The 25,007-nt window shown below is 41.5% G+C and overlaps 1 protein-coding gene across 17 annotated transcripts in view; it reads right to left on the reverse strand.

Annotated features, from left to right (window-relative positions):
- LOC135289113 (ubiquitin-associated protein 2-like) overlaps positions 1-25,007 on the reverse strand; it is a 196,901-nt gene that overhangs the window by 46,492 nt on the left and 125,402 nt on the right. For 14 of the 17 annotated variants that reach the window (XM_064402459.1, XM_064402471.1, XM_064402470.1 and 11 more), the window contains 4 exons: positions 23,169-23,235; positions 21,664-21,850; positions 20,328-20,419; positions 19,532-19,582 (listed from right to left, as the gene is read on the reverse strand). In XM_064402459.1, the coding sequence (XP_064258529.1) occupies positions 19,532-19,582; positions 20,328-20,419; positions 21,664-21,850; positions 23,169-23,235 (397 nt within the window). The remainder of the gene's footprint in view (positions 1-19,531; positions 19,583-20,327; positions 20,420-21,663; positions 21,851-23,168; positions 23,236-25,007) is intronic. The other 3 variants (XM_064402466.1, XM_064402464.1, XM_064402472.1) reach the window with 2 other exon arrangements.

A 25,007-nucleotide genomic window follows, 5' to 3' on the forward strand; every position in this document is an offset into this window, starting at 1 on the left:
GATATTTACCTTTACTTCCCAATACTTTCTGCCCTTGTTGGCAAGTGTACTCTTTCTATGAACCAATCCACACATGCCAACATCATCCTGAACATGGATGCCAAGGAGAAGAAAGAAGAAGGACAGGGCACGCCCAAATTCCTCCATCTTGGGACTCCTGATCCATGCACAGAATTCTAGACCCCCCTGTACAACACATAAAACCCCCCTGTACAGTGCATTCTAACTTAAGTTCTAACAAGTGAATAACATCCCCTCACCATTTAGACATGAAATTCTCTCATCTCTTCACCTTCAGGTGTCATTTCTTTAAAAGGATCAAAGTCAAGCCACCAGGTACTTTTGGCAACATTCCAGGGCCTCCGAGCCCCCCAAGGGTTGTCTCGGTAGCTCTGGACATCCGGAGTGATGTACTGAGCTCCCACAGAGAACTGTCCTGGGTTGACTGTATGATGCTTTTATACCCAATCGTCTGTTCTGTTTATACTGAATAATAAGTTTTGCACCTTTAAGACTTGTTCCAGAGAGTGAAGGGGGGAGAGAAGAAGTGTGCAGTTTGTTTTCAGACACTGCACTCACTCCTCCACATTCCTGCTCCTAGACTATTGTTTTCTGCAGATGGACAGACAGCAGGACAGAGGTCTTCTTTGTTGTAGTTAGTTTTAGTTAGCTGAGGCAAAGAAGTTCCCCGGACTGTGGTTTTTTCCCCCTTTTCTTTGGACCTGTTTAAACCCGCTCTGGACTGAACACCAGAAGAGCACCAGCAGCTCGCACCTGTGGCCCACTGGGCCGGGCCTGGGCCGGGACATTTCCAGCACCGGAGGGACTGATAAGAGACTGAGTGAGCCAAGCTGTAACTCAGGGAGGAGACTTTTCTGAGTTTGTCATCTCTTTTGGAGGAGCAAGAGGTTTTATTGTTTAATATTGTTTAGGTTTTATTGTTTAATAAACAGTTTTTTCCACTTTTCTCCAAGGAGGTATTTTTTCCCAAACCAGTTGGGGGAGGGGCCAATTGAATCTGCTTTTCTAGAGGAACCTCTCTGGGGTTTCTCTCCCAAATTTGCCCTGAACCAGGACAAGAACCTGGTTGAAAAGGTACGTCATGTAGATGCTCGTGTACCCAAGAGTCGGGCCACTGAAGAACATCGGAACAACCAGCAGGTGGATCAGGCTGCTGGGATTGAAGTGGCTCTGGTGGATCTCCATTGGCAACATAAGGGTGAATTATTTCTAGCTCAGTGGGCCCATGACTCCTCAGGCTACCAAGGAAGAGATGCAACATATAGATGGGCTTGTGATCAAGGGGTGAGCTTGACTGTGGACACTATTGCACAGGTTATCCAGGTATGTGAAACATGCTGCAATTAAGCAGTCCAAGCAGTTAAAGCCTCTTTGCTATGGAGGATGATGGCTGAAATATAAATAGGGGGTGGTCTGGCTGATTGGCTTTATCATGCTCCCAAAAACCCACCAAGACAAGCGCCATGTGCTTCCAATTGTGGAAGCAACCAAAAGATGACTGGAAACATACCCTGTGCCCCATGGCACTGCTCAGAACACTATCCTGGGCCTTGGAAAGCACATCTAATGGGGACACGTAACTCCAGAAAGAATTTAATCAGACAATGAAACTCATTTCCAAATCAACCTCATAGACACCTGGGCCAAAGAACATGACATTGAGTGGGTGTATCACATTCCCTGTCATGTACCAGCCTCTGGAAAGACTGAACAATGTAACGGACTGTTAAAGACTACACCAAGAGCAATGGGTGATGGGACTTTCAAACATTGAGATACACATTTAGCAAAAACCAACCTGGTTGGTCAACACCAGAGTATTTGCCAATCAGGCTGGCCCTGCCCAATCAAAGCTTTTACGTATTATAGAAGGGGATGAAGTTCCTGTAGCGCACATTAAAAATAGGCTATGGAAAAGTCTGGCTTATCCCTACCTCAGGCAAAGGCAAACCCATCCATGGGATTGCTTTCACTCAGGGACCTGGGTGCACTTGGTGGGTAATATGGGAGGATGGGGAAGTCTGTGTGTGCCTCAAGGGAATTTGATTTGGGGTGAGAATTGTCAATTAATTAAACTGTATGATGTTAATAACTATATAACACTGTGTATCATCACCTCTGTGGCAGCTATATGCATCATCACGCTGGGCACCTTATGACATCCATCTTTGCCACATCCATTCTGGAAGAATGAAACTGACTTCCCTCTGATTTGCACATTAATCAAGAATGAACTTTCATAAACCAGAGCAAGTGCAGTGGTGATGAAATCAGAACTGGCTTCAACATGCAACAATCTAACACCATCCACTATCTTTCCTGCCTAAAAGACTGTTAGGACAGATGGACCCCAAAGTCATGGACTAAATTAACTCAATGGACTTTTATAGGGATGTTCCATAGACTAAGGGAATGATATCTGTCTGTATAGCTATCAAAAAATAGGAAAGGTGATGGGATATTGGGGAGTGTGGGACCTGGTATGATGCAAATGGTATGGAATAAGGGGTAGATACTGTCCTGGTTTCATCTGGGATACAGTTAATTTTTTCTTAGTAGCTGGTACAGTGCTGTGCTTTGTATTTAATATAAGAATAGTGTTGATAACACACTGATGGTTTGGTTGTTGCTAAGTGGTGCTTACTCTGAGTCAAGGGCTTTTCAGTGTCTCATGCTCTGCCAGTGGGCAGGTGCACAAAAAGCTGTGAGGGAGCATGGCCAGGGCAGGTGACCCAAACTGACCAAAGGGATATTTCATACCACAGAACATCATGCCCAGTATATAAACTGGGGGAGTTACCACAGTCCAGTGGAATTTTGTCTAGTGTGCTAATTCCAAACCTCCATTTAGACCTGGAATTAATGCCTTCCTGTTTGCCATCTGTGCCTGTTATGGTGGCTTATCTTATGGGAACTTCCCTCTTTGACAGTATTTTGAGACAAGTAAACTGCTTTAAGTCCTGACAGTGCTCAAGTGCCCAGAGCTACCTCCTCAAATGATGTCTGGACTTGGAGAGCTCCTGAGATTGCCAAGAAATATGTAATTTTACAAATAATCCAAAATGTTAAAAAAATTATGTATTGACACAAAGATGACAAATATAGCAAAACTAAAAAATAAAAAAAACCCCCACAACCAACACTGGCATATTACATAAGGAAAAGAGACTTGGGTAGAAAGGGAAATTCAGTGGAACACAACAGGCATCAGAGCTCACTTGGGAGGGAAAGGAGAAATCACAAAAAAACCACCAGCAGTAAAACTGCCCCACATGTTGCTATCCCAACACTTTCACATCCCCCACTGAACCACTACAGCCAACCTGTTGCCAACATGCCACTATCCTGAAGACCACCACAGCCACCAGCCAAAACTGAAAACCACAGTGGGAAACCTGTTGCACTCAGAAAGCGAGGAAAGGAAAGCCATGACACCACATAAAGTTGCTCACACGGCAGCACCCAAAGCATAGCACCCACCCACACCACCACCAAGCCTGACCAGGTTCACACACCCAGCACTCACAGCCTCATCTAGGCTGTGCTCACAGACCTACAGCCCCACCTGTGGTATGGTATCCTGGTGCTCCTGCCAGGCCTCACCACCACCCATGTCTCTGCAACATCACCTTCCCCTGGGACAGCCTCCAGCTCCTTCAGGCCATGGCTCCTAGCATGCCACAGCCCTGCCACCACCAGCATGCACCCTTTCTCTTCCCAAAAACCCACCTCCATACCTAGAGCAGCTGCTGCTACCACACTCTGCATCCTCCAGAAGCTCTTCACCACCCTCAGGGCCCCAAACAGCCCCGCCCACCACCACTGGGATATGGCAAGATATGGCATCATGTCCTGCACCACATCCAGCAGCTTGAGCAGTATGTGCCAGCCAGTGGCATACTCTTTGAAGGCCAAAGGCCCTGCAACCTGCTGCTCAGCATCAAGAAATATTTTGGGTGTGTTATAGATGAATAATGTGATAGCTGGCTCTCACAATTAAGAGATTAATATTATGTATATGTTAAGAGAAGTTTCGTAGATCTATAGTAATGTTATTGTAATATGTCCTCCCATAGTCTTCTTTCCCCTCCCCCTTGTAATAGCCTTGGTAGTCAAGGCATTTGGGGAAGGCCAGCTTATTACTAGGAGGCACGACATGACAACACCTGACCTCCAATCAAGATGTAAGAAAGTGATCTCCACCAACAGACGACAGAGTTGACTGACAAAACCTTGGGAGGAGCTAAGGGTATAAAAGGCAGAGCATCCATTTTGTAAACGAGCATATGGCTACTAGTCATGGAGACTCCCAGTGTTGTAATTTTTCCTTATTCAGTCTTTGTTGTATTTTTTGTTAAGGTTTAATAAACCTTTGAAATTTTAAGAGTGAGTGTCGTTTCTCACAGGTGCATCCAGGACCTCCTCTGCACCCACCATCACAGACCCTATGCCTGAGATCACATCTGCCTAGAAGCTCACACCTGCTTCCATTTCCACAACCACACCTATATCATGTGTGATTAGTCCAACTACCCTGACCAACACGCAGACCTCCACCCATGCCACCATCACCTCTTCTGGACCACTGCCCCATTCCCACCCCTGTCCTCCCACCTCCACAATGGGTGGCAAGATCCACCACAAGAACAGTCATGGACCCTGAGCCTCCACTGACTACTCATTTATTCTATTTAATTTGACAAGGGTTTTTAACTATTTATTCATTTATTTATTTGACAGAAAATAAAGACCTGTTGCAAAAAAGCATGTTGGTGCCTCTTGTCTCAGGAACACAGAGACAACAAGCCTTTGGGGTGGGGAGAAGTGACCTCCACTCAACACCGGCTCCAAATGGAGCTCTGCAGTTCCCATGCTCCACAGCCCTGTGCACTCTTTGTTTTGGCATCTCCCCAAGAATGACATTTCCTCAACTTCTTTGGAAAACCTCTGCCAGGGTTTAGCCATCATCATCAAAATCATCTCTTCAGCCTGTATCTTCTCAACATTTTCCACCTTCCATCCCAGTTTAGACCGACTAATGATTAGCACTAGAGTCCTCAGTAAAAGGAAGGCATGGACTTGTTGGAGAGTTGGAGTTGTTCAGCCTGGAGAAGAGAAGGCTCCAGGGGAAACCTTATTATGGCCTTTCAATACTTAAAAGGGGTCTTATAAGACAGATGGGGACAGACTTTTTAATAAGGCGTGTTGCAATAGGATGAGAGGCAATGATTTTAAACTAAAAGAGGGTAGATCCAAACTAGATATAAGGAAGACTTTTTATGATGAAGATGGTAAAATACTGGCACAGGTTGGCCAGAGAGGTGGTGGATGCCCCATCCCTGGAAACATTCAAGGTCAGGTTGGATGGGGCTCTGAGCAACCTGATCTAGTTGAAGATGTCCCTGCTCATTGATGGGAGGGTTTGTCAGAAAGGGGATGTTATAATTTATGGCTTAAACATTTTCATTAAGGACTTTTGCATATTATAGCAAAACTGTACAATAGCTGCAGAGAAAACCACCAAAACACTGAATGGGGCCCTGGACTGTTTGTTGATGGAGATAAGATAAAGTAACTGGGGAGAAGAATACATTAACAGAGGGATCAAGCTTAGCACCTCCAAGGTGGAGACCACAGTCCTGGGGCTATCAGCTGCCAGGCTGGCACAGACCCTCACACCAAAGTGTGTGGGGGAGGAAGAGAGGTTTTGCGTGTGTAATGAAAAAGCCTCTGGTTTGGAGCAGTGAACACCTGTCCTCCACTGTGCGGAGGACCTCAGCTGTGGGGCCCCTTCATCCCAGGAAAAGTTGCATCCACAAGGATACAGATGGGGTGTCATGGCCCATCAAAGGCCCCACCCAAAAGGGGTCCCCAGACCCTGCAGCAGAGCACTGCAGCACGATGCAACAGATCCACAGTGTTGCAAGGGACAATGTCAAACTTGTCCTCCCCAGGGGAGGCACGTGGGCACTCCCACCTGGCCCAAACATATACTAATCCATGGAATTCTATACTTTGTGGTGGCAGTGGGTGGCAGGGGACTCTCACCACCAAGAAGACCAGATGGATGGGAACAACGAGATGTTGTTAGGACCTCCGGAAGGGTGACACGTTTCTATTTAACCCCTGTTATAGATGAGTAAATGGTAGGCTCTCACAATTAAGGGGTGAACATTATATGTATGCTAAAAGAAGTTTTATAACTGTATAGTTATGTTACTGCAATGTGCTCCCCCCCAAGTATGTGTCATCATAGGATGGTCTTGGTAATCCGGGCATTTGGGAAGGTTGGCTTGTTACTATGGCAGCACCTGACCTCCAATCAGAATGTAAGAAAGTGACCTCTACCACTGGACAGCATGGAAAGAGTTAACTGACAAGGCTCTAGGAGGAGCTAGAGATATAAAAGGCGAAGCATCCATCTTGAAGAGGAGCCAGCCATGTGGTAGGCAGCCACGAGGAAGGCTCCTAAGCCTGTTTTTCCTTATTTAGTCCTTTTGTTGTGTTTTTGTTAAGGTTTAATAAACTTTTCAAATTTTTCAAGTGAGCAGTCATTTCTCACACCCCTGTCACTCTCTCCTTGTCCCCCCACACACAACTCCTTTTCTCTTTTCTTTTCTTCTTTTCTTTTCCTTTACTATAAAATAAAATAAAATATAACAAGTTTTTTTACACCAACATCTAACCTCATTTGATTTTAATAATGTTTTTTGGGTATATTTTGAACCTTTCTGGGTCCAATCCGTTTTAGTCACAGAGGCTTAGTTTCCTTCGGTCTTTTGTGTTAAACTGGTTTGTAACAGGGATTGAACTAGATGCCCTTAAAAGATCCCTTTCAACCCAACCCATTCTATGATTACATGAAGGAGAGACACAGCAGAGATCACTTTGACTAAGCTGAATTCAGCTACACTTGCCACTTCAGGCACTTTTCATGCCAACTGTCTCATTGTGTTGCTTGAAAACACCTTGCATCATGAGCAATTAAAGGGCAACATAGACAAGGTCCAGCCATGGACCTCTAACATTAGTGTACCTCCTGTAGGGACAGTGTTGGAAAATATACCAGGTTTAATTTTATTTTTTTTTAAGTTTAGTCAAGTTTGTTCACCTCTGTCCCAGGGGAAGGGAATTAAAGTTTCTTTCCAAGGTATTGTTCCACCAGGTGTGGCAGGACTTCCTCCCCCTCCTCTCTCTACCACAGATGGCAGGTACAGATGGGAGAGAGAACCCAGGTGGGTCAAAGGCCCAGCAAGGGGTCATCTCCTGGCGCCAATAGGTCTGCAGCCTGGCCAAGAATCAACATTGTGATATGGAGAGCAGATGTGTGACCAAAGACACTGTACTTTATGACTACAAAAGTCACACAGATTATCACAGAGGTAGAAGCCTCTGTTGAAAAAAGAGTTTGCTCCTTAGAATTTTTAAAAGTTTAATAATAGGATAAAAGAAGGACAATATTTCCAGCACTGGGGTGCTTTTGATGAATGGCCAAAGAGCACCAGAAGAAACCTTAAAATCATGTTCTCTATATACATTTACATTGCTGGGGTTACATGCATATTCATTAGCTTATACATTATCTAAACATTCCTGAGAGCTTTTGATGTTGCAGGGGGTCTTCTAGGTTTCCCATCCTGGCTTATCTGTATGACATCCTGAGATCAAGTCAATAAATTTTATTCCTTCCCATGATTTCATCCCTGTCGTTTCACACTTTTCTGATAAGAGGAGTTAACGAGCTCTTTCCCAGCCTCCTCTGGTGCTCTGTCTTGTGTCACTGTTATCACTTGGAGAGGTCAGTCAGTGGACAGCCTTACACTGTTCTTAGTGTGAGAGATACTACTCACTTCCAAAAATGTAGAAAGGTTTATTAAACCTTATCAAAAATACAACAGAAGACTGAATAGAGAAAATATTACGACACCAGGAGCAAAGGATTTTTCCTACCATGTGCTCATCTACACAATGGAGGTTTTGCCTTTTAACCCTTTTGCCCCTCTCAAAGTTTTGTCCATCGACTCCTTCTCTGTCTAGTGGTGGAGTTTACTTCCTTAAATCTTGATTGGAGGTCAGGTGTTGCCATAGTGACAAGCTGACCCTCCCAAATGTCCCAAACCCAGGCCGTCCCCTGATAATAACACAAGGGGGTAAAACATAACTATCAACCTATACAATTTTTCTTAACATATATACATGATATTTGCCGTTTAATTGTGAGAGTCAATCATCGCATTACTCATCTATCACATTAGTTACACAAAAGCTTTTTCACATCTTATGTTTTGCTAAGGTCTATAGTACAATACGTTAATCACACCACTATTTCTATAAGCGATACATAGATATTATATTCATTACACTATTTCCATGTGCAATATAGTACACACTTAAGCTGATAGAGTATATTATATTAACAATCTGCTAAAAAGACTTATTATTTGTATAATATCTAAATACTTATGATCAATAACAACATGCAAAAGCTAATACATAAATGCGAAAGCCAATATTATCTAGTCATTTTTAATACCCCTTACACACTCCCTGGAAACGTGTAAGACAGCTACATCTCCAAGCCTGAACACATCTTCATGGCTACTTTTCTGGAAATTGAGGGAAAGGATTGCGATATGTGCTCCATCAACAACTGGATGGTAAGATACATTGAATCCTAATATATACTATTTCTTTGCTAGCTGTAAATAGGATTCAAGTGCATGATTCAAGGTACCTAAGTTGTATGCAACAAAAGGTTAACCCTAAGTAACATTGTAACAAGATGTGCAGGTAAAGTAAGCAAGGTAACAAAGAAAGCAAGATAGCAGGGCAAGTGAGATAACAAATGCCATCAAGAGCAAGATAGCACGTTTTAATGAAACTTACAAACTGCAAAATTACCTTAAAACAGGTTAGACTGAAAAAACAAGCACCAGCCATGCGCTGAAGATAGAGGTAAAAAGTTCAAACGTGAGGAAGACTACAGAAGCCTTCATCAAAAGACCACCAGAAGACTGATGACCACAACAGAAGGAACTGATGCATACGCAAAAGCAACAAACTGCTGTAAAGTCATGACACAGCTTTATGCAAATATGAGTATGCCAATGATATGTAATTGCGATGTTGTGCAGGAGGACTTTTAAAATGTAACTGAAGGCTAAAAAAGATTGAGTGAGTTTTTGGCAGAGAGATCCGCCTCGCTCCCAGTGCTGAATAAACAAATATCTGCTCTATAGCCATCTGACTATAGAGTCTTATTTTCTTGCCCAGTTTTGGGCTTCACACTGTATGTTATCTACTAGTAGTTCCCTTTTTTTGTTGTTGTTTTATGCCTGTGTAGTAAATAGTCTGTTTAGAGTCTTAATGTCTGATAAATTTGTTTCTATTAAATAAATAAATCATTCTATAATAAACCTAATCGGCCATTCTTAAAGAACTTGTGGACCAGAGTGGGTTTTGGGGTGCTGGCCGCCCCAATAAGACTACTGTCTGCTGCCAGAGGCCTGGGAAAAAGGCAAGTACTTTTCCAAACTCTCATATCTATTCATAACACCAGGTGAGCCCTGATGAACTTAACAGACTGGGAGTAGCACAGAAGATACACAAAAGATAAACAGTCAACAGCCATCAAGGACCATTAATGGGCCATCAACTCAAAAATATCACTCTTGTTATGGTTGGAGACACCTATTCTGGGAAAAGAGAGATAAGAATGAGGACCTAATTAGCATAGAAGGTGAAGAGATCTGTAGCCAATAGGAAACCAAATACTAAGAACTATATAACTTGGAACCAATGAACATTGAGCCAATGAATTTCTGTGGGTATTGACTGTATAAGTCAGGGAAAAGCAAGGCACAACTTTCCAAGGATATTTCTGGGAATCGCAGTGAGGAACCTCAGAGAAGGAAAAAACAATTCTTATCTCAATTGCTGCTCTTGTTGTTGTTCACAAGTGGAATGCATTGTGGAAGACTGTTTACCTGAAGGGAATTGGAACTGGTAATTGGATTCTGGTGTGAGTGTTTTGATTCATTGACCAATTGAATCCATGTGTGTGTGTGTCTGGACTGTCCGTGGACAGTCACAAGATTCTGTTCAGTGCAGTGGAGTTGAGTGCTTGTGCAGATTCAGTTTAGATGTAATGTAATATAGTGTAATATAATATAGGAAAATATAGTATAATACATTAATTAATTAGCCTTCTGATATCCACGGAGTCCTCCTCATAATTTCTCCCTAAACGTTGGGGTCGCCCTGCGTTTATTATATATATCTAAAAAATCTAGTAAAATTTATGTGTCATGGACTGATTTTCTCTGCACAACCCAGGCTATGTGTGGATGAAATTATTTCTGTTGCACATCCTGTCCAGAACAAACATCCTGGCCAGAAATAAAGTAATGCCTTGTTTCTCTAACCCTAAAAACGCTTTTGGAGGGTTTCTGTTTTTCTTGCAGTTTCGGTGACAAGGGGACCTAGGTATGCCAAAACATCATGCATATGCCAGCACCCAAAGCATAGCACTCCTTAACACAACATTGCCTGACAAGACCATGGGTCCCAGCCTGTCAACACCACCACACAGACATTTTCCCTACTCCAAAAGCTTTGATAAAATATATGATGTTATAGATGCATATTATAATATTGGCTTTTCACGAATATTAAAATGGGGTTTATATGTGTATTGTTAAAATAACTTTGTTATATAGTTTTTATTTCTGTTGTTAATTAAGCTTAGTGAAATAGCTATGCTTGTGTTAAAATGTCTTCTTAGATGGGATAACATCTAATGAACATAGGATGAGGAAACTTGCTATAGATATGCCAACTATCAGCATTCACTGTCTGAAGACAGTGTGGACCAAGGCCCAAAAATTGGAGGTGATAAGAACGGACTAAAACCACAACCAAGGAATACGCATGCTCTAAAAAGGCGGATCCAAGGAGGAGACATGCTAAACAATTCTTGGAACATGTAAACTGGTTTAGGGGGAAAGTTTACTATGCATAAGGGTCTATGAATATGCAACAGGCTAAAAGGAAAAGGTATTTAAGGGGTATCTGCAAAGATAACAGTGTGCTCTTGGCTGAGTAATAGCCTTTGCTCTACGGTCTGATTTGCGGAAAGAAAACTAACTCCACAACTTGTAAAAGCTGTAAAGCCGGTATGTTTATTATAGCGCTGGATGCACATCGGGATCGTTCCCTCTAAAGGACATGCGCACCCCCTGAGAACTCCCGATCCTTTTTTATCCCCCCTTAGTTGTACATATGCAGAGAGTTTCACAATAGGTTCATGCATATTCATTTCAGTGGTTTCGAGTTACAACTTGCAACTAGTCCTTGTAGAGAGAAAACTCTGGTCATCCTGTCTGTCTCTTGTCTTCATTTCAAAGTTCAAGGGGCCCTTCTTATTTCTTGAGCTTGAAAATTGCATTCCTTTTTCCTCGGCTGAGCTGCCTTTTTGTGAGTGCAGCAAAGCTAACAGAATAAACAAGTTCACTTATGCTAGCAAGCTACAGACTTAATAATTCAAAATGGCACATTTCACCTAAATCTGAAATGGATTTCTACTCTGTTAAATTTCCACTCTGTTTCAGGTCCTTGTTTCTTATTGTCCTTTATTAAACTTTTTTAACTTTCACAGGAGAGTGAGTGTATTTTTCACATATGATAATAGCTCTCGTAGAAGCAAAATGTGATCCTTGCTGTTGGAGGGGACCTTAAAACCTCAGCAAGTGAAACCACCACCTCCTTCTCCTCCTATTAGAGCTTAACTAGATAAGTTGGTTTAGCTCCATCTCCAGAGGACTCTTGGATATCCCTCCTCTTGGGGCACAGGGACTCAAGGCCATCCCAAATGCAAGAACTTTGGCTTACAAACAGTCTTATTGTTATGAATAAAAAAGTTAACAATTTTTTTTAAGGTTGCAAAGCTAAAAAAAGTTAAACCAATTGCTGTTAAATTGAAGGTTACCTGCATGTTGCAGCCACCTATTGTTAAGAGCTCGTCTTCAATTACCTGTTAATGGTTGGTGATTAGCCATTGTCCCCTCTAATGCTTGCCAGGGGTGATACCAGACCCCGCAGGCAGCAGGGGAAGGGGAGTGACATCAGAGCTAGTATGCAGATGAGAGAATGCATTTCACCTGTAAGTTTCAGGAAAAAAGCCCTAAAAACAACGAGCCAACATGGAATTAAGAGACCTAAGTGACGTCTAAGGACGAGGAACTTAATCCAGTATCTGCTAAGATCCTTTTACTTCTCACCCTAACCTGAAAAGGTCTTAACTAGAAAGAGGACCGGGAATGTTAGACCGAAAAAAAGCAGGAATTTCCTACACTCTCGTGAGGACGGAAGCCCCAGCTCTGCCTGCAGACCAGCAGACACAGCTGCATCATCCTCCTCCTCCGTGCCACTCCTGGAAGCACTGGCCACGTGGGCGCGACCTGTCGATTTCTCCCCACCTGAGCTGATTCTTTTTAATAAAGGCATTAAAAAGGAGAAAGATCTCCTGCCCCATTATATTTCATTATGGGGGGCATTTTCTTCTTTGCTCCCCAGCAATCTCAGGCAAAAAGGTAGAGAAAGCACAATACTGCTGTTACAGGCACACACTCATGGGACCACAGCCAGGGACCCAACCCAGCAGGAGTAGGAGCAAGATATATATATCCGAAGGAAAAACCTTTCTTTTCCTCAAGAGCTTCACACATAGGAGCTGGGGCAGCTGTATCCAGGAACACATCCAACAATCAAGTGCCTACACCCAGAGCCAATTCCTCAGAAGCTGCCGCCTCCTCAGAAGCTGCTGCTGCAACCACCACACTCCCCCCCCGCCCTCGGTCCAGGAGGGGACTTCCCAGGTTCTTCCTAACAACATTTCACAACCCTTCCAAATGTGAAAAGATCAGCTAATATGAAAACAATGGTAATACACAAAGGAAAGGAAAACAGACCACTGAAATGGAGGTTTTGGGGGTTCGCTTAAGCTAGTAATATGAATTAAGCATTTAAATTTTGGCTTGTAGAATTGTGTGTTGAATTTTAACCTTTTACTTAAGAAACTTCTGCCATTGTACAAAGGGCATAGGAAAATGCAAATTTCTGAAGCTTCTTGCGATAAAGAACAATACCGGGAGAAGACCAAGGGATACAAGAAACCTAGATAAAGGAGCTCCTCTGTCTCCAAGGTGATCAAAATCAACAGACATACTCAGATAAGCACCAAGGGACCAAAGCGCACATGCAAAGGAGAAAAGTTCAAAAGTTCAACCATGAAGAAGACCACGGCCTTCAGACTCAGAGACCACCGAAAGACCCCCGTGCCACCACCACCGTGAACAACGCATGCTCAGAAGGGCATGTATCTAATTACCGTGTGAAACGAGGATAGGCGGGGCCAGAGGTTGAATATGCATGGCAAGGTTGTGCAATGTAATGTATATGGAACAACTTTGTGAATAAAGATGTGGCTCAGACCAGGGCTTGGGGCACAAGTTTTCATGAGAGCTATCTCGCTTGTGCCGGGCGCTGACAATACATATACCCACTTCATAACTACATCAGATTGTGGAGTCTTATTTATTCCATGTATCGCTTCACCACAATCTACACCAGGTCATTACAGACAGAAAAGACTTAACCACTGCCCTGGGAAAGCCTGTTCCAATACTTGACAACCCTTTCCATGAAGAAATTTTTCCCAATGTCCAGTCTAAACCTCCACTGGTGCAACTTGAGGCCATTTCCTTTTGTCCTATCACTTGTTCCATGGGAGAAGACACTGTTAAAAAAGAGAACTGCAATATGATATTGGCTTTCGCATTTATATATTAGTTTTTGCACTGATCATAAGTATTCAGATATAATATCATGTATACCTTTATTTAGCTGTTTGTCAGTATAACAAAATCTGTAATTTTTAAGTATGTACTGCACAGTTTATAGAAATAGTAGTAGGGTGAATATGCTATATTATAGGCCTTAGCTGAACACTAGGTGTTAAGATATCTCTATGTAACCTAATGTATTTGTTTTGGTTTGGGGCAAATTTGGGAGATAACCTATAAAGGGGCTTTTTTTTTTAAAGGGGCTTTTTTAGAAAAGCAGATTTAATTGGCCCCTCCCCCCAACCAGTTCGGGAGAAAATACTTCTTTGGAGAAAAGTGGAAAAAAAAAACTTTTAAACAGTAGAACTCAAACAATATTAAACAATAAATCTTTTTGCTGCTCAAAAAAAAAATATGGCAAATTTAGAAAGTTTCTTCTTTGGGTTGCAGCTTGGCTTACTTAGTCTCTTATTAGTTTCTTTGGTGCTGGAAATGCTGCGGCCCAGGCCCGGCCCAATGGGCTACAGGTGGAGTTGCTGGTGCTCTTTTGGGTGTTCAGTCTACAGCAGGCTTGAACAGGTGTAAGAAAAACAAAAACTACAGTCCAGGGAACTTCTTTGCTTCATCTAGCTAAAACTAACTAAAAGCAAAGGAGAGCTCTGTCCTGCTGTCTATCTGTAGACAACACAGTCTAGGAGTAGGAATGTGGAGGAGTGAGTGCAGTGTCTGAAAACAAACTGTGCAGTTCTTTTTTCTCTTTCACTCTCTGGAACAAAGGTGCAAAACTTACTATTCAGTATAAACAGAATAAGACATTTGGGGATAAAAGTTCAATGAATGTATTAAATTCATGCTCATATCAATATGATAAATATATTCGTACTTAGGGAAATATATATCGAATCACACTTTAGAATATGTTACATGTTAGGGATATAATTAGTAATTCGTGCAGATAAAATATAGACTTCTATAAAGTATATGAACCAAACTAGCTGTACACAGGGGGGCTAGGAATTTCATTCTCAGGATGACAAAACTGTGGTAGAATGGCAAGGAGATACCATGACCTTTACATAGGAAGGAAACCACCTCTTGCACAGGAGATGGTCGTTCTCAGTGGCATGTATCCAGAAACGCCCAAAAATGATGGCCCACAAAGATACCTATCTGAGATAACCAGAGCCATCAACACCTGCCACCTGAATACAAGATTTGGGGAATCAGGGAGAAGCATTAATCTATTCCCAGAGGAAGGCTTTGTGCAGTTCAGACTGAAGAAAATAACTAACTTGAATACGAAGAACTCTAAAAGGAGACAGAGGGACTCTGCTGCGGGTGAAACAAAAGAGCATAAGAACTGTTATGAATAGAAAGCTATCTATTTTTTTTAGGTTGCAGAGTTAAAAAACAAGTCAGACCAGTTGCTGTAAGTTAGTTTCACTGCTAAAGAGTTCTTCAATTACCTGTTAATGGCTGGTGATTAACCATTGTCCCCCTGATGCTGGCCGCTTGCCAGGAAGGGACACCGGGACAGACCCTCCAGGTACCAGGAGGCTAGAAGTGACATCAGAGCCAGTATGCAGATGAGAAATGCATTGCGCCGTGAATTTTTACAGTTTTCCCAGGAAAACCCCTAAAATTATGAGCCAACAAGTGACCTAAGTGACGTCTAAGGATGGGAGCGTAGTCCCGTACCTGCTTGGATCCTTTTTGCTTCTCACCCTTGTTATGAATAGAAAGTTGTATTTTTTTTTAAGTTTCAGAGTTAAAAAAACCAAGTCAGACCGGGTCAGACTCCTTTGGTTTCGCTGCCAAAGAAAAGCCCTTAATCACCCGTTAATGGCGGGTGATTAACTGATTGTTTCCCTGATGCTGGCCACTTGCCAGGACAGACCCCTCCGAGGTACAGAAAATAGGAGTGACATCGGAGCCAGTATGCAAATAAGAAATGCAGTGCACCTTGGGTTTTTACAGTTTTACAGTTTTTACAAGAAAAACCCCTAAAATCACAAGCCAACAAGTGACTTAAGTGACGTCTAAGGATGGGAGCATTGTCCCGTACCTGCTTGGACCTTTTTATTTCTCATCCTAACCTGAAAAGAAACTGATTAAAGAGACCCCCCGGGTTTTTAAACAAACAAACCAAGGACTCCACGACTCTCCCGTGAGGACCGAGTCCCCAGTTCTGTCTGCAGACCAGCGGACAAAACTGCAGCATCCTCCTCCTTCGTGCCACGCCTGGGAGCAACGGCGGCGAGGGCGCAACCCGTTGATTTCTCACCTGAGCTGATTCTTCTTAATAAAGGCATTAAAAAGGAGAAAGATCTCCTGCCCATTTATTTCAACCCTAACCCAAAAAGATGTTGATTAAAGAGATGCCACGGGGTGTTAGACAAAAAAACAGGAATCTGCTAATCTCCCGTGAGGATGGAATCCCCAGCTCTGCCTGCAGACCAGCGGACAAAGCTGCATCACCCTCCTTCTCCGTGACACGCCTGGGAGCAACGGTGGCGTGGGCGCGACCCGTCGATTTCTCCCCACCTGAGCTGATTCTTCTTAATAAAGGCATTAAAAAGGAGAAAGATCTCCTGCCCATTTATTTCAAGAACCGCTCCCTTGGAGCAGCCAGTGTGGACGAAAGGGGATTTGGTGCGATAGAGGCCAAATCTACGTTCACCTAGCCTATCTCCCGGGAGTGTTGCGCTATCAGTTTGATTGTTAGCTGTTGGGACTGTATCACGGTCGCAAATAAATTATTTTTGTTTTTATTAGAATTGGACATATTTCATTTTTACCTGTAACATTACACAAAACATCCAGGTTTTTAGAAATCTCACACAAGGGTTGGGAAATTGGTTACCTCACTAGATTGTAGCACACACAGGTGTTCACTGAATAAGAGTCCAAACTCGCAAGTGAAGGGAGTAGCTCCTATGGAAATTCCGAGCTTGAGTCTAGGAGGCTCAAGCCATCATTGGCCAATAAGAACCAAGGACAGCTCTGGACTAGCATGTGAATGCCCAGTTCCTGTAATGAACTTTATATGTATCATTTCTTGGACGCAGCATTGTTTGACCCAAGGTAGCTTTGTCTGAGCAGGAGACGGGATTCCTCCAACACCGGGATTCCTCCAACACCGGGGGGGACAGAGGACTAAATGAATATTCAAATCCTTCCCCTGACACTGTTCTGTCTACTCCAAGATAGAATTCTTCTAACACTGGACAGGGGACAAGGACCGCATGAATATTCGGAGAAAGAGAAAGAAACAAAAGAAACCTAGCTCCGGGCAAGAAAAACAGTATATAACCATGGCTCACCAGATGGACGTGGTGAACTTCACAGGTCTGATGCGAGAGGGGGTCAGAACTGCATTTACCCAGTGTCGAGTCCCGGGCTCAACTCTGTCCCTTTGATTGTGGCTGACAGAGATTGGATTTCGATTCGTAAAATAAAATCTATTTCCTTTTTATTTTAATCTGGCTTTCTCAAATTATTGATTTGGCCTAATCTGGTTGTTGCCTATAACAAAAGCATCATATAGTCAACTCAGGACACCTAACAAATTGTGTAAAGTGATCATGTTGTTCCCCTTTCATTTGATTGAATCCTCCAAGTGATAAGATAACCATGACAAAAACCAGAGCACTGGAGGACAAGTAGAGAATACCATGTTAAATTTAAGGAGGACATACGAAATCCTTATCAGAGGATGTGAAGCAGCAGGATGGAGACACAAGAAGTAATAAAATATGTTGACCTGACACACAGGATGTCATGCAGATAAGTCAGAATGTGAAGAGGCCAAACAAAGAAGTTCCCAAAACATCAGAAAGTTCACAAGAATGTTTGAATAATGTATGAAAACATGAATATGCATGTACCTCACAGATGTAACCCTATAATGATAACACTGTCTGTATGTACTGGTGTGTTCTTTGGCTGTTTGCTAGGAGCACCCTGGCACTGGGCTTTTGTCTCTTGTTTTTTATCTTTTATTTAACTTTACAAAAATTCTTTATCTTGAACTCCGTTTTTAACAACACTAACACCCACCTCACTACAACCTCCTTTCAGGTAATTGTAGAGAGCAATAATGTCTCTCCTGAGCTTCCTTTCCTCCAGGCTAAACAACCCCAGCTGCTTCAGCCACTCCTCCTAAGACTACCATAACTGCACTAAATCTACACTCTTGACTAGCATTTTCAGCATGCTTTATTTGCTAGGTTATAAAATAAAGTTGCCTGAGTTTGAGACAGGTGTTCAGGCTGTGCAGCTGGACAGGGTTTTGTCTAGGACATCCCTGTATTTACCTTTGACTATCTCACTCTGGCTGTCCCCAGACTCCACATGAAAGACCTGGTTCTGACTTCGACCTTTATCTATGGCATTCATCCAGTAATACTTCTTTTCAGATTACTGCTCGTTGCTCCATTTCTGCATCTAGAGATACGCTGAATCACTAAATCCGGTGACTTTTCTCAGTAACATACTACCAAACATTCTCTTCAAGATCCTTGTCCTAGTTTTCTCAAAACAAAATTATTTACCTTTCTGCAATCTAGGCTGAGACTCTTTGTGAATCTAACTCTCAGCTTCACTCAAGCCATTTACATTCTTGATCCAGGTAAAGAAGAAAACTTCATTTACTCTCCCTCTTGCAGCTCACCTGCATTTGTCACCATGATGCACATGCAAAGATCACCACCTATGAGTGTTGGAAAACATACCAGTTTAAAAATTTTTGTATAACTTTAGTGAAGGGGTTTTGTTTGCCTTTGCCCCGGGAAAAAGTTCTTTCCAGGGCATTGTTCCACCACGAGAGGTCTGAGGAACTCAACAGATCAACAGACTGGGATTAGCCCAAAAGACAAAGGGCCATCAACGGCCATTAACGGAACATCGACAGCCATCTGTGAACATCTACCCTCAGATGCTGCCTCTGGCAGAGTTGGAGACATCTGGTCTGGAAAGGACTGATAAGAAAATTGAAGAATGAAGATCTAATTAACATTGGAGGCGAGGAGATTCAGATCCAGTGGGAAACTGAAAACTGGAGGTTGCTCAACTCTGGACCAATGAACTTTAAAACAGTGCATCACTATGAGTTTTGACTATAAAGTTTGGGAGAAAAACCTGCAAAAACGTGTGTCATGGAATGATTCTCTCTGCACATCCGGCCTATGTGGGGATGAGAGGATTTCTGTGGTACATCCTGGCCAGAATAAAGTAATGCCTTCCTAAAGTTAAAAATGTTGTTGGAGGTTATTTGTTTTTCCTACAATTTCGGTGACATGAGCACCTCCAAAACCTGTCAGATGCACCTACTGGCTGCCAATTTGTTTACTTGCTGTTCAATCCTACCTCTTGGTAAAAGAGAACATTGACACTCAGACTTCAACTAGCTTTGACAAGATGTCATACTCTCCTTATAACAATTAAAATTTTCTCAATTCACAAGCACAGAGTACATTTGCTTCTGTTTGCAAATGACAGTTTCACCATATCAATTTATACGACCTAGAAAACTGGATGATTAAAAAAACAGAATATAGAACATAGAGATAAGCTCTCAGTCACTATCAAATTAATTACTTTGTATTGCACAAATGATCAACACTGAAGATAACTTGTTTAAAACTAATTAAAACAAGCCATTTACTTACCATTGGCAGCCTGGATTGAAGCATCTGGAGATCATCATAACCATAAATCTGCTTAAATACAGATAAAAAATAAAACATTATAACACATTTCTCTGATGATGATCAATTTGGGGCTCTCTTTAAACAGTTTGACCTAGGCCCAGTCTATTTTAGAGATGTACAGATATATGTCACATTGTGCTATCATGGTGCACTGTAGCATTTTAAGGCTAGTAGAGCAAAGTTTAAAATGGCTTTTCACACTGATGTTGTTTGCTTGTGACAGCAGTCCTCTGAGAATATAACTGTCGCACGTTCAATATGGTTTTCGCAGATGCATCATTCATCAAATTGTTTAAAATCTACAGGGCATTCAGAATTGGGAGTAACCAAAAATATATTCATCTTGGTCAGACACCAAAAAGTTACGTGCAATCTATTAAAGTGTGACAGAAAGGATACATGGCACATTTCAACCATTACTATGCACTACTACTATGCAATACTATCTACTCCAGTAACACAAACCTAAATGGATCTAATTTTATTCAAAGGGCCTAAAACCTGATAATGCTGACAACCATAGCAACATGCATGTTTACCTACAACAGCAGCTAAATCAGGTCTGTACCAACACGTATACAGTTTACTATCAACAGTAAACCCTCACTGAATACATTTAACATTCTTCAGCATTTGGAACAAGAATTCCAGGTGCAACATGTGCCAACAGAAATGTGTTGGCATAGACAACAGCAGGTCTGGAGGGCTCATTTGCACCAAGGCTTAATCAGTCAAGGACAAACAAATTGCTTACTGGGTAGGCAGGCAGAAGTCCTCCAGGTCCCACAATATACTGGTTATGCAACAAAGGTGATACACCTTGAGGCAGATTTGGGGGAGCTTTGCCTATAGAGTTAAAATACAGGCATTTTAACAAGTCTCTAGAAAAGAAAAGGCTTCAGCATTGAGACGAGATAGCTCACAAGTCCTGGCAGCTGCACTGTCTTAGTTTGTAAAAGCAGAACTACACAGAAGAATTTTGTGCTGGTTGATGAAAATGCTCAAAATAGCCTGGAGAGTTTAACCATGCCTCAAGGAAGGGAAACCATAGGCTACTTAAGACTGAAAAGTGTCCCATCAGAGAATAGTCTAATTTTGTTATTTACTCTGACCAAGAGAATTACAATAATTACTGGAACATCTTCTTTCCTTGGTCCTCTCCTGAAGGCAAAATTCAGGCACTGTTTTCAGTCTAAGAGCAAATTATCTCCTTTAATTTTCTGCTCTGTCAACACATTGCCCCTTATCACCAGCAATAGACTGGAAAGCACTAAATGTTGCCAGCATACTTTTTGTGGGTGACTTACTGCACCGGGAATAGCAAAGAGGAAATTGAAACGGTTTCAATTGCCTACATGAAGCAGAGCTAGGAAGCAGAAAATTTAAAAAAAAATCACTTTGACCAGTCATCAGAAACTTTATTTACAAGCTATGGAAATAAGAAATTCTCCTGTAAGTCTGAATATTTAAATCATTCACTTCCCTCCCTAGGATTTCCTTTTAGCAGTTCAGGCTAATTAGAAAAGAAAGAGAATTTAGTATTGCTTTCATTTCAGTGCAAGAAGCCTCTCAACCTTCCCTCTGTGGTTCCTTTTTCTGAAGTGCTATTTTCTGTGGAATGACCCAGACATCAGACACTTTTTTCCTTTCTCTAAATGTGGCAATAGGGAAGTGGCATATGATAATGAGGACACTGCAGTATATTTTGACACTGCCAAATAAATTCAAGTCACAGAGAAGACTGAAATTAAAGCTAATGTGAACTCACAGCAAAAAGCTGATTATAACATGGAATACAAACAGGGTCAATCTCCTAGTCCAAAACTTCCAAAGTCAGAATTACCCTGGTTTCTATTTACAAAGCTCTTTGGGGATGGAATAGGTTACATAAATGCCACATAATGTCCTAAAAAATATCTCAAATACACAAACCCAGGCAATTTTATTTTAGAACCCAGAAAATAAAGCATGCTGAAAATGCTAGTCAAGTGTGGATTTCTTAGCGTAGCTATAGCTGGCAAGATGCTTAACTGACAGCCCTGCTCATCCAAGTCCTCTGTCTCTCCACACAAACTGTTAATATTGCAAACCTGAAGACATTAAGGGAGCTGCCCGTGTGGTAGCAGACACACTGGTAACACTCAGGCCAAGGCTAGCTGTAGTGTTCATACTGCTTGCCATGCTGACAACCGAAGAGGTGGTGCTAGTGGCTGAGGTTGAAGCAGTTGAAAAAGTTGTTGAAGGCTGAAGTGAAATTGTGTTCTCAACACTAGTGTGCTAGAAAGGAGACAAAAAGATTGAGGATCACAGAGAAAATGAGGCACAGTGAAAGATGCAGGGGGCGGGGAGGGAACAAAACTCAAAATCAAACCAAACAATCTTTTAAGTAACAGCAGCACATGTAAAAAATAATGTATTATCTATGTATCAGGCAAGCAATTAAGTTGCATGCTTGTGATTTTTAAGTGTTCAAAGAAAATTATTACATGAGACAAATTCAAACTGCTATATCATCACAAAATTATACCACAGTAACTCAAATGTCACTCCCTTGCATAATTTCTTGCCCTTTTTGCTTGTATGCTCCTTTAAGCTAGTATTTGTTACGTTAAATAAACTATATTCTTCCAAAAGACAATATTTGCTTTCAAAATACAGGACACTGCTATTTAGATTCCCTCAGTGCATTTGTGGAATTTAAAAGATTAAAACTGTAGTGCCCCACAACAGAGTCAATGTGGTAAACTGAAACACAAAATGTATTACAGGAACACATGTGGATAAAGGAGTTCCTGGTTTGAATCCAGCACAATACAGTGCTTTAGCTGTAAACTGATCACACCTGCAAAACAGCATCATCAACACACAGAAGCCAAAAAGAACTCTGACAGCAAAAAATGAGTACATTTTGATAAGTGTGATTTTTAAGTTACATATACAACAGGGGTGGAGCATTAAAAACCAAAATTCAAGCACAAAGAAAAGCAGTAACCTATCTGCACACCCCAACTGGGATTGTACAGACAGAACAAGGCAATGTCTCTCTGATTTTCATTTGTGCAACCTCATCTAGAGCACTGTGTTCACTACAATTTGCCTTGTTATGTCTAATGCATTAAATACACAGGTGATAACAATGTCACATGGTAAACTCTAAAATCATCTGTCCTGAAGCATTTGTCATGACATGTACCACTCCATCACCTGCACTTTGCCAGCTAATCTCTCCAGTGGAGACTGCGAAGAGTCCACATTTTAGAGCAGTTTCAGACAGCCACATTTAAAGTTTTATTTGTTTTTTAAACACATTTGTTATAAGACATGCTTTCTATATTCCATCCCCCCTTGCTGGCACAAAAATTTTCTCTACAGTTGTGTGACTGGCAAGTCTCTGTAACAGCTAGTCCTGATCGAGTACAAATCACAAGTGGTAAAGACTTTTTTACCACTAGAGAGCTGGCAGTCCTTCTTCCCTGAGATAAAGCTCTTGTTTCAGTTATTAGCATACTGGAACACACTGAACTAAGAGAGGGTCTTAATCATCAGATAAACTGACTATATGCCAAATATCTGTGGAAATGCAAATAGGACTTACCACATGTGATGTGCTTGAAGACAACACTGAGGCAGGGGAGAGGCTGCTCTGATGATTAGAAAGGGAGCTAAAAAGGAATCGCAAAGAGTTAAGGTTATAGATGAGTAATATAATAGTTGGCTCTCACAATTAAGAGATAAAAATTATGCAGATGTTAAAATGTATAGTGATGTTATTGTAATATGTCCTCCCATAGTCCTCTTCCCCCTCCCCCTTGTAATAGCCTTAGTAGTCAGGGCATTTAGAGAAGGCCAGCTTATTACCGAGGCACAGCATAACAACACCTGCCCTCCAATCAAGATATAAGAAGGTAATGTCCACCAATGGACAGCAGAGAAGGAGTTGACTGACAAAACTTTGGGAGGGGCTAAGGATATAAAAGGCAGAGCATCCATTTTGTAGATGAGCATGTGGCTGATAGTTACGGTGGCTCCCAGCACTGTATTTTTTCCTTATTGCTATATATATGTAATTCGTGCTGTTTAGAATATAAAATAAATACAGGTTATAATGTTTAGAAGAAATATATAAGGATGATTTAAACTCGCATGCGGAGTCTGAGGAATGCTACATGCTATAGATAGACCACATACCATTACAAAATTGCACCACATGGCAGGAAGGGAACTAATTTACAATTGAAAAGGCCTAGCTGGGGTGGGGACCACCTGTACCTGATCAATCATTACAGTGGGAGCCATCAGAAGAATTGCATTCAAATGTTGGTTCCCATAACCTCATCACCGGCTATCACTGCCTGCCAGGAATTGTATTGTCAAACACAACCCAGAGGAAGGGGACAACATGAATATGTCTAGCCAGTGCTCATCACTGGCCAGGAACTGCATTCCCTGGTCCAGCTGAAAGAAAGGAGGCAACATGAATATGCTTGACCAGCACTCATTGCTGGCCAGGAACTGTATTCTTCAGTCCAGCTTGAAGAAAGAAAACAACATGAATATGATTGACTATGAAAAGAACAAGAGGAGACCCTGCCTCGGGCCAGAAAAACAGTATAAAAACAGACTGTACCAGACCGCATTCATGAACAGAGGGGGATCCGATGCGATAGAGATCGGACCACAGTTCACCCAGCGTCGAATCCCAGGGTCGACGCTGTCCTTTTTTTTGTGGTTTTTGAGATTGCATATCAGTCGCACAATAAATTCTATTTTTATTTTATATTAAATTGGCCTAATTGATTTTTATTTATAACATTATTTAGTCCTTTTGTTGTATTTTTTGTTAAAGTTTAATAAACCTTTAAAAGTGAGCAGTCGTTTCTCACAGTTAATAAAATAACTTTTTCCTAAAACATTTAAAATATATATCTATGTATATGCACACATACATATATACAAATAGAGTAGGTAGTAGAAAATTAGTTAAAGAATAAAAATTGTAGCTATGAATATACACATATACACACAGTAGGATAATAAAGAAAAAATTGTCTGTAGAAATGTGTATATATATACACACACACACCCTACATTTTCCCTTTAACTAATATCCTACTACGGTTTAATGAAAAAAATGAAGTACAGAAACAACTATTACTAACAAAAAACATCTAAACCACCATTCATTTTTAATTATCAAATTACTATATTTTTAGAAAAAATAACTGCTGGTTCAGGAATTATGTAAAGTCCAAAACCAGAAGAACGCTCACAGAAACACATGGCTTGTTTCTCATTCTTTCCATAAATAACCGCTGCTGCTTGCCATAGGGTACAAGTATTAATTAGGTGAGATAGTGCTTTGGTTTGAGTTATTATGGTATTTCTCACATAACCTGTATAACATTAGTTCAACCAATTAGAACTGCAGGGTATT

Source organism: Passer domesticus, chromosome W (genome assembly GCF_036417665.1).
Source record: "Passer domesticus isolate bPasDom1 chromosome W, bPasDom1.hap1, whole genome shotgun sequence".
Lineage (NCBI taxonomy): Eukaryota > Metazoa > Chordata > Aves > Passeriformes > Passeridae > Passer > Passer domesticus.